Source organism: Fukomys damarensis, unplaced genomic scaffold (assembly GCF_012274545.1).
Source record: "Fukomys damarensis isolate Sample0158 unplaced genomic scaffold, DMR_v1.0_HiC HiC_scaffold_2, whole genome shotgun sequence".
Lineage (NCBI taxonomy): Eukaryota > Metazoa > Chordata > Mammalia > Rodentia > Bathyergidae > Fukomys > Fukomys damarensis.
This window is the reverse complement of record NW_022900914.1, coordinates 27118273-27129160: the sequence shown is the minus strand read 5'-3', so window position 1 is coordinate 27129160 and position 10888 is coordinate 27118273. Positions and strand designations below refer to the sequence as shown.

Here is a 10888-nt window from a genome sequence, read left to right as displayed (position 1 = left end):
AAAAAAAAAAAAAAAAAAAACTTTTGTTTCTGCAATAGTACTGAAAATATATTTTTAACTGCTCGGGCACAAAATGGCTCTCTGTGAAATTTTTTTTTTATAAATCTCCTACCTTCCACTTCACACCAGAGAGTCATTCCTGAGTCTCTAGAGTTTAGCTATTTTAAAGCCAGCCACTAAGCCTTACCTATTCTCCTCAAGGTAACACTGTGTTCTCTCAAACTAGGGCTACCCCATCATCTTCTTTTCTCTTTCTGTGAGTGGGGCAGTGGTGCTACCACTTCTGCTTCCTTTAGCCCAGTATTACTAAGCCCTGTGAGTCCATTCACACTCTGTCATAGCCTCCAAGAGTAAATATTTCTCCTGCTGGGCTTTGTCAATAGACACGATGCGGCCCTCAGGAGCCATCCCAGGCACAAGAGGGTATTCAGTATGAAGACCAATGACCAAAGAGAAACACTGTTAGACATAAGCCCCACAGAGAAAAAGTGAAAGGGCAAAAGACTAAGGGGGAAGAAGGGTGAGAACATGTTTAACGTTTATTAATTTGAATTCATTCAGAACCACAAGAAGTTTTAAATCTGTGCTTCTAATAGATGAAATGGTTTTGATTAGAGGAAAGAGGCAAAGGAAATCAAGGAAGTAATAGTTATAACATTTTTATCTGAATTTTTTACTATTTTATATGAAGCATCCAGAAAACTCGCGTATAATGCAGATTTCTGGGCTCTATCCCTAGAGATTTCGAATCAGGGTAGCTTGGGTAGAAATCTTTGTTTTAACAAACACCCTAGTGACTCTGAAGGTGGTGGTCCAAACACCACACTTTGAAGAGCCACTGACTGAAAAACAGTGAAGTGTAAAGGAAAAATTTCTGGGCTGTGGATGACCGGCCCCCTGGCAGACTTTGTGCAAGTTTCTTACTTTCTTTAATCTTGGTTTCCTTATTAATAAAGTGAGGGTCCAATGAGATGGTCTGTAAGTACATCATGCTGAGAATGATCTATTTCTCTAACAGTTGTTACTATCTTTTCTTTTTAAAGGTCAAAATACTAATTATATTGATATCTGTAATATGAAGACAAATCTGTTTGTAAAGATACTTTAATAATAAAAGAGATGAGGTACCTATGTGGTCTTCTGCATACAGATGGCAGCAGCCCTTCTCTAGTTCCAAATTTAGCTCTACAATATCTTAATATCTTTTTGGAGTCCTAAAAGTCACTGTTTTGTCTCTTTTTTTTAATGTGATTGTTTCTCCTTATATATAGTATTCCTCAAATATATTATTTCTTCTTCTCACTGAACTAGATACATAACTAATACAGGACTTGAGAAGAAAAATACTTTTTAAATGAGGAACTCCAAGATTAAATATTTGTAATGGCCCTCACAGAAAAATTATGCCTATTTCTCAAACTCCCAAGGTCGTGTGAGTACAACATGATCAAAGAGAAAAATCTGCTGGGCATACATGCATCATGCAGAACATGTACCTTGTTCCTGTATCCCATCAATTCTCTCAGAGCCAGGATCATCATGCATGACACTTACATTTTTTGAATGGACACTCTGAGCCAAAACTGTGCTAGGCACTTTGATTTCAGAAATAAGACCTAGTCCCTTGTCTTCAAGATGCTAAGAGGCTGTTAAAGAAGACAGATATTTATCATCAATTAGTTGCAATGTTTTGATAACTGCAGTGGTACTAAATGCAACCCTAGCAGAGCGGAAGGATAATAACTCCTTGGGGAGTACAATCAAGAAAGGATTCAGAGTAACTTGTCTTTAAGGATGAGGAGGAATTCACCAGAGATACGAAGAAAGGAAGAAAACATTCAAGTAAAAGAAAAATATACAAAGGCAGAGGAGTAAAACAAATGAACTTATTCACCCAGGGAGCTACAATTTGTTTGATATGATCAAATGGAAAGTTGTGTGAGATTTGCACGCAGTATTGCATGTATTAATGCCTTTAAGTCTTAGCATAACTCTAACAAGGAAGGCATAGGTATTATTTTATCCAGCAAATGAAGAACTCAGGGCACAAAGATGCTAATTTGCTTCCACATTTATGCAGCCTGTAAGCACTGGTGCCAGGACTGGACCCCAGTGGTCTCACTCTAGAGCCATGTCTTGAACAGTGCAGCACTGGTGCTTCTTAGGCTTTGGAACATAGAGGCAGGCAGAACCAAGACCTAAGAGGCCCACAGGGGCCATCAAAAGAGATCTGGATTTTACCTCATAGCTACTGGAAATGCGGGGATGGTTTGAGTTGGAGAAATAAAATTCATAATTTAGGAAAAGTCATTCCAGGAGGAAAACACCAGCTGAAATGAGATGTCTAAAACTGGAGAAAGGAAATCAACAAAACTCATGTAATTTCCCCATAAGAGAAGATAAAAATGTGAGATCAGGGAGTAGCTGTGAGGTTAGGAGGGAGTGGAAGAAAGAGACTATTCCTTTAGCAGGCACAGCCTTTGATTTATCTCTCCAATAAACATCTATTTCCTATTTCTGTCTATTCTTCCTCCTCTCCTAGGTTTCCAGTAGTCTGTCCTTGCTTTTTATTTCTCAGTCAGGCTGCTTGAACAGCCAACGACTTAAGAGCAAACAAGTCTACCAATAGCTGAGTTTTAACATTATAAGCCTTCTAATCCAATATGTATGCTACTACAAACAGCTTGGTAGCAGTTTGGTTGGCAACTACATGAGACAAATAGCTAAGAAAATGCCAAGAAAGGATGCTTTTAGGTTTAGCAAGTATACATTGTATCTCTTAATTTGTTTTCCAAAGAAAATCATTCCCTGTAAACAGCTTCATTAAATCTTTTTACCAGTATGTTAAATAGATACATATTGTACAGTCTAAATGGCTTTTCATTCCATTTTTAAGAAACTCTATCAAATCAAATAATTTAACAAATAGGCATTAAAGCTGAGGCCATTGTGGCATTGTTATTGTTTCTTGGGCTTTAAAAACATACTAAAGATGATTCTTGAAATTTTTTAATACTCAGAACTTCAAGTTTATATCAAGCCAATATTCTTCTTACAGTTATTATGCCATCTTTGCTGAAAGTGAACTGAGTGGCTGGGACTATGATTATGGTTTCTGCTCACCCAAGATACTGCGATGTGCTCCTGAGCCAGATGCTTTTAATCCCTGTGAAGATATTATGGGCTATGACTTCCTTAGGGTCCTGATTTGGCTGATTAATATCCTAGCCATCATGGGAAACCTGACTGTCCTCTTAGTTCTCCTGACCAGTCGTTGCAAACTGACAGTCCCCCGTTTCCTTATGTGCAATCTCTCCTTCGCAGACTTCTGCATGGGGCTCTATCTGTTGCTCATTGCCTCAGTCGACTCCCAAACAAGGGGCCAGTACTACAACTATGCCATAGATTGGCAGACAGGGAGTGGGTGTAGTGCTGCTGGTTTTTTCACCGTGTTTGCTAGTGAACTTTCTGTCTACACCCTTACAATCATCACTCTAGAAAGATGGCACACCATCACCTACGCTGTTCAGCTGGACCAAAAGCTGCGATTGAGACATGCCATTCCAATTATGCTTGGAGGATGGCTCTTTTCTACTCTCATTGCCACGTTGCCCCTGGTGGGTGTCAGCAATTACATGAAAGTCAGCATTTGCCTTCCTATGGATGTGGAAACCACTCTCTCACAAGTGTACATATTAACCATCCTGATATTCAACGTGGTAGCCTTCATCATCATTTGTGCTTGCTACATTAAAATTTATTTTGCAGTTCAAAATCCAGAGTTGAAGGCAACCAACAAAGATACCAAGATTGCTAAGAAAATGGCAATCCTCATCTTCACTGACTTCACCTGCATGGCACCCATCTCTTTTTTTGCCATCTCAGCTGCCTTCAAAGTGCCTCTTATCACTGTAACCAACTCTAAAGTTTTACTGGTTCTCTTTTATCCTGTCAATTCCTGTGCCAATCCATTTCTATATGCAATTTTCACAAAAGCATTCCGAAGGGATTTCTTTCTATTGCTGAGCAAATTTGGCTGCTGTAAAAGTCGGGCTGAACTTTACAGAAGGAAAGAAATTTCTGCTTACAACTCCAACTGCAAAAATGGCTACATTGGATCAAATAAGCCTTCTCAATCCACCTTGAAGTTATCTACATTGCACTGTCAATATTCAGCTGTCCTAGACAAGACTTGCTACAAAATGTATTAACTATTGCATCAGTAACTGCATTATTGAGTTATACTTTAAAACATTACCTGTACTAGTAATTTTAATATAAAGAGTTGGTTTTAAGAAACTATTTATTTTTAGGTACACTGAGTAAAGAGACTTTACCTCATTCAAAGTGTGGTCCAAGACCATTGCCCCTTTGAGAACTATTTTTCATTCATACATAGTGACGTAAAATTTGGAAGCTGACAGTGTTTGGAAACTTTTATAACAATTTTCACAAAGTAATCTGTTCGTTGACTCTAGTAAAGGGAAAACTGACAAACATGGTGACACCTGCCTATACTCCAGTTACTCAGGAGGCTGAGGCAGAGATCCCAAGTTTGAGGCTGGTCTGGAAAACCTAGGGAAACTGTCTCAAAACAAAACAAGTTAAAAAGATTGGTGTTGAAGCTCAGTAGGAGAGCAATGAAGGGAGGAAGGAGGAAGAAAGGTGGTAGGCTACCTAACTTCGACTTTCTCATTTTTATTGCATTCTACAAAAATATTAGTTTATAGCAGATTGGAAATTTAAAGTAACTAGTCTTTTTCCTCAGTTTGGTAAATACACTCAAGAAATGCACTGTACAGACATGGTAGCCACTAGCTGTGTGTGTGTTCAAATTAAGATTAAATAAAATGAAGACTGTCATTGCTTAGTTGCACTAGCCATATTTCAATGTGTGACTTACTGGCACGGGTGACAATAATTACCACACTGGACAGCTCAGGTTAAATGTTTTCAGCGTAGCAGAGAGTTCTATTGAACAGCACTATTCCAGAGACCTCCATCTATCTCCTGTCTAGAGTCTACTTATTTAAAATGTTGTGTAGGGTAAACATTTGATATACATTTCAGCCTATCAACTTGGTCTGGTGTTTCTCCTCCAAACAACAAGGAACATACTATAGACTGCAAACTTTTCTGAGTAGGAATCCTAACTCTGTCCACTTTGTTTCCTGACCTCCTACTGCAAGGTCTTGGTAATACAACACGACAAATCTGCTGAACTGCTCTTATAAAATTTATAAGGAAAAGTAATTTTCTAGGATGTTATATTTTAAGTGAAAGAAAATATCTAAATATTTAAAAATAATTAACTTCTAGCATTTCTATTCCTTGCAAGTTACTAAAAATATATTTTAAATTTATTAGGAAGTATTTTTATTAGAATCGGTTTTTGCAGGACACCAAACTATGCTTTTAATTACACTGTTTTTCAATGCTCCTTTGATTTTTTAAAGTAATTTGGGGGGAGGGTTGAGACAGGATCTCACTACATAGTTGAGACTGACCTGGAACTCACTATATAGCCCAGGGTGGTCTCAAACTCACAGCAATCCTCCTATCTCAGCCTCCTGAGTGCTGGGATTACAGGCATGCACCACCATGCCCAGCTTAAAGTTATTTTTATTGAAAGTTCATTACCTATCAAACATCTTGATAGCTATTATATAATTTAACCTACTAAATTTTCATAAAACTCTATGATATAGCTATTGTTCATGTTATAAAGATGAAAAAATCTACTATATTTTGTCAAAGTTCTCAAAACTAATAAAATATTCAACAAATATATTCAAAAGTCAAAGCTCTACCTCAGAACCCCAGCCTCTTAATCTCTGTTTTTTCCAGTACTTGGGGAATCAAACCCAGGGCCTTGAGCTTGCAAGGCAGGTGCCATGCCACTGAGCTAAATCCACAGTCCTCTTAATCTCTGCGTTTTCTTGACTCCCATACTGGTAAATCATAGTCATCCACAGGTTTAATATGTATTCAAAGTTCCTTAAAATTTCCCAAACATTCTATGACAAAACATTTTCAAATACAGAAAAGCTGAATTGTATAGTACCCATGTACCACCCCTTAGATTCAGCAATATTTTAACTTCAATACATAGCTATATAATTATCTATCCATCCACCAACTCATCCTATTTTATGTATTTCAAAGTAATTTCCAGACATCAGTATTTGTCAGCCCTAAAAACTCAGCACTCATATTCATAAAGATTCTATATTTACTCTTTAGGTAAGATTTACATACAGTAAAATGGACAAATCTCAAATGTAGCACGCAATGAGTTTTAAGAAGTACATATACCTACAACACCCAAACCTGTCAAGATACAGACCACTATCATGGCAGAAAGTTTCATCTTTCTTTCCCAGAGGTAATAATGGTTCTCATTTTTGTCCCAGCAGATTAGTTCTGCCTGTAATAGAACTTCATCAAAGGGGTCATACATATACACTCTTCCGTTTTAGGCTTCTTTGATTCAACATAACATTTTTGCTACTCATCCATGGTACTGCTTGAATTAGTTCATTCCTTTGCATTGCTCATTAGTATTCTATTGTATGAATACAACACTGTCTTCCTGTTCCTACTGAAGGATATCTGAGCTATTTCCAGTTTTTAGCTCTCCTTCAACATTTTATGAAACATAAGTAGACTTTACACATCCACTTTGCTTTCAAGGCTTATGCCATTGTGTAAAGTAGCTCAAAAAAGATTATAAGCTTTACAAAATAACTCTTCTCTGTAACATTTCTACTTTGCGTCTCCATAATGTTACTTTATTCAGATGCAGTCCTTACTCTTGTAAGCTACTGTTTTAGAATTTGCCTCAGCAATATGGCAGAATACTAACTCATCATGTTGCTATATAACTTCACAATGCATTTTTAATTCATGCACAAGTCCCAGAATCAAAACAAAAAAGACAGGAGAAAAAACCTATTCATGCAGAGAAACTTGTTTTAACTTATACACTCTTAAATAGATTGAGCCCAAGGTACTTGTATACTATGAATATAGCTTTCACCACCTTTTGTACAAATGATCTTATTCTCTACATTATAATTTAAGTTTTAACATATGGAATCATTATTTACTGTCTCCATTATAATTCCGATATCCTTCAGCTGAAAGACCTACTAGTCATTCCTCTAAATTGTCCTCCAAACCAATGATTTATTTTGTACCAACTGTCACACCCACATCTCAGGTCATTTTTCCTTCCTCCTGGGCTACCACTATATCTAATTTTTATTCATATCCAGTCTTTCCCATGTTCACATTCTCATATTCATCACTGTGGATTAAATGTTCATAAAACCCTATTTCATTATACACCTTCACAAAATTCCTGAGCAGTTTATCAGTTTAAGGTTCAGCTCCTAGCCTAACATTCAGAGAGCTATAGAATCCAATCTTAGATATGCTCATTTCTTCTGCTGTTTTTCTAAATAAAACAAATTTGTCTAGTTACTCTTTTTTGGCCATGGCCTATGCATCTCCATGCTGGTGCCCATGCCATTTTTACTATCTGAATTATATATTCCTTACCTGTCCTCTTTTCTGCCTTCTTACAGGTCCCAAGTATAGGTTTATTTTCTTCATCAAATTCTCCTTAATCTACTACCATCAAGACACTTCCTTTATATGAAATAAAATAGGGCATAAATATATAATCTATAATGGTATCTCTTTGGACTTCTTTCACACTTATCATCTTTATCACTCATCCTTCACCCTACACAGGGATACTATCTTTACAAGTTTATACATTTGTATCTCTATTATGACTTTCTTTAGTAATACATTCATCTGTTTTACCTCTCTGCTTCTCCCATTCTGCCTATCCAAAAGCTTTACACAGGGTAGTTGATGAATGTGTGTGTGTGTGTGTGTGTGTGTGTGTGTGTGTGTGTGTGTGTGTGTGTGTGTGTGTGTGTGTGTGTGTGTTACTAGGGATTGCTAAGTAGGTGCTTTACCATCTACCTACCATCTGCAGCCCAGATCAGTAACTTAAAACTGATGTACTTTTATAATTGAAATGTAAAATTGTCCTTGTTAAAAAGCATTTCCTGTATGAGATGATCCCTTAGATAGTATGTGCATTCTTATTACTTATAACCTCTCAGACGTAAATCATAAAAAAAATCAGATTCTCAATGAATTTATATTTCTATTTTGTGTTTATCATGTATGGTATCACTGGAAGGTTGTAAAATGACTAAAAGAGATTAATCAATCTAAAATAACTAATTTAAACTTACAAAATAACTTTAACGGGCACTAGGACTTTGTCCTCTATTTATTACATTTGTTGTAAAGTGTTTGGCTTTAGTTTCTTCAAAAATAAGGAACTCACAAAAATTACAATAAATGTATTCATGATTAGAAATAATCTTTCCTTAAAAATGGGTGATATACCATTTCCCATGGTTTTAGGTCCCCTCAACCAACCATGGTCTGGAAACATAAAGAGGACTTCAGAAATAAACAATTAAGCTTTAAATTGAGCACTGTTCTGAATGGTGTGGTGAAACCTTCCTCTGTCACACTCAATCATCCTTTTATCTAGCATACCCACAGTGAATACAACATACATTGGTTAGTTTGTTAGTAACTGTCTGGTTATCAGGTCAACTGTCATGGCATCACAGTGCTTGTGTTTAAATAGCCCTTGTTTTACTGAGTGATAGATCCAAAGTGCAAGCATTATGATACTGAAGTGGCAACAGGCCATAGAACATGGAAGGGCAGATTAAGGCTGGTAGTATGTGGCAATGGTGTAGGCATATAGGAAAAAAACATAGTGTATATAGGGTTCCATAGTACCTGAGGCTTCAAGCATATTCCAGGTATCTTCAAATGTATTCCCTGTGGATAAGGGGAAGGGAGGGAATCCTCTATTTCTAATTAACATCTTTTTTTCCCTAAGAGCTATTACCACAGGCTTTCTACTTATAATTTAGCTTTCTGTTATAAATCACAATGTTCCCACTTGGTCTAGAGTATATTTACAGAAAACAGCACTATATTAACTTATGTGTGAATCAAAATAAAATCCCCTACTAACTCTCCTGCTTACTACCCCAATCAACTATTGCTATTCACTCAAAAGTTATTGGCCTTCCTACACAAATGACTAAAACTGAATATGTCAGAATCAGAGTCTCAATGTTCTGTGAAGTCTGAGTGTATAATTATTTACACATATTTTAACACTGACTAAGGTGTTCTGAACATTAAATAAAATAGGTATACTGGGCAAGGTCAGTTAGTTCCCAAGAGATTAATTCTATGCAAACTCAACAAGATCTTCTTGGCCTTCAGGAAGACAAAGTACATTAAGAAAACACCATAGGATGTGAGCATGAGAAAAAGGTGGAGAAAAAGACAAAGTGTACTGACAATGGAATTAGGATACATGATACTTTCACAAATTTCTTTAAAATAGCAAACTGTTACCTCTTACAAGAGATACTTTCTCCATCTATAAAAGGATATAAAACAACATTTTACCAACGTATTGTCATCACAAGAACTTAAAACTTACTTCATGGTATTTTGTTACAGAATGCAGTAAGAAACATTTATCTTGGACACTGTGATGGCTAAACTTAATTGTGTCACCTTGATTGGTTTGGGAGCTGCCCAGGGGATTGGTGGAGCACACTTCGGGGTATCTGGATAGGTCATGGAGCCATGACTTTGGGTACTTTATATGGTTCCTGGCTTTTGCAGATACATACTCCCTTGCTCTCTGGTACCATTCCCCTGTTCTACTTCCTATCCACTATGAACTAACCAGCTTTGTCACACCCTTCCAACCATGGACTGAATCCTCTGAAACGATGAGCAAAAATAAATGCTTTCTCCTTACATTATGGGAAATGGGTATTCATTCCAACCCACAAAATGCTGACTGACACAGACATAATGAAGAGCTTCCTAAAAGTAAAACTAAATGCAAAATCAAATCTCAGATAAATGTGTCAACTTGTAAGGCTTAAAAAATAATTTTCTCTTTTGAAGTGATGAATATTTGTCTCACACTATCTTTACCACACAGGCTAAATATATCTCTCACATATGTTGAAGTTAAGAAAAGTGTATCTAAATATAGAATAGTCATTACTATAAGTTGAGAAGAGAGTCAGGGGAAAGCAGATAAATGGAGGCCAGATGTGATTAGTGCATAATGTATACATGTACTGAAATGTCACACTGAACCTATTAATATGCATAAGACACATTAATCGGAAATAAAATACAAAAAACTTGCTAAGAATTGGATCCTTTATAGTATCATTCACATTAATAAAAATATATCAGCATGCTAAAAATATTTTTTCACTGTAAGTAGTGAAATGAACTTGATGAAACCACAGATTTCTATATAAAACAAACCTGAACTGAATAGGTAGGTCATCACACTAAAAGCATAAAACTTTTGTTTCACTGGTGTTATGTGTATCAGTGAGCATTCAAATATATACTGGATTCCAAAAACTTAGTATAGATTCTGGACAAAACTTTTTGAAAATCACTGGTTTAACAACTTCTCAAAAACTAGGATTTTTTTTTTACCCCTAGCATTATCTGAGACTATATTTAGTGTGAGCTGGGTATGGTGATGCATGCCTTGTAATCACAGGAGACTTGGGAGTCTGAGGTAAGAGCAGTCCATGTGCTTGAGGCCTCAGTTACATAGTGAGTTCAAGGCCAGCCTGAACTACACAGTGAGACCCTGCCTCAAATAAAATAAAGTTTTGGTGAACTTTAGCTCAAAATATGGTATAAAAATTTGTGCCCTTGTATTTGTGAAGACTTATTATGCTTTCAACTTAGAAATTTATCCTGGAACTCAGCCACTAGGTCC

At 36.5% G+C, this 10888-nt stretch overlaps 1 protein-coding gene across 3 annotated transcripts in view; it reads left to right on the top strand.

Annotated features, from left to right (window-relative positions):
* Positions 1-5505, top strand: part of Lhcgr (luteinizing hormone/choriogonadotropin receptor) — a 67326-nt gene extending 61821 nt beyond the window's left edge. For all 3 annotated transcript variants that reach the window (XM_010615809.2, XM_010615808.2, XM_010615810.1), the window contains one exon: positions 3059-5505. In XM_010615809.2, coding sequence (XP_010614111.1) covers positions 3059-4211 — 1153 coding nt within the window. In that variant the 3' untranslated portion in view covers positions 4212-5505. The remainder of the gene's footprint in view (positions 1-3058) is intronic.
* Positions 5506-10888: the final 5383 nt, after the last annotated feature.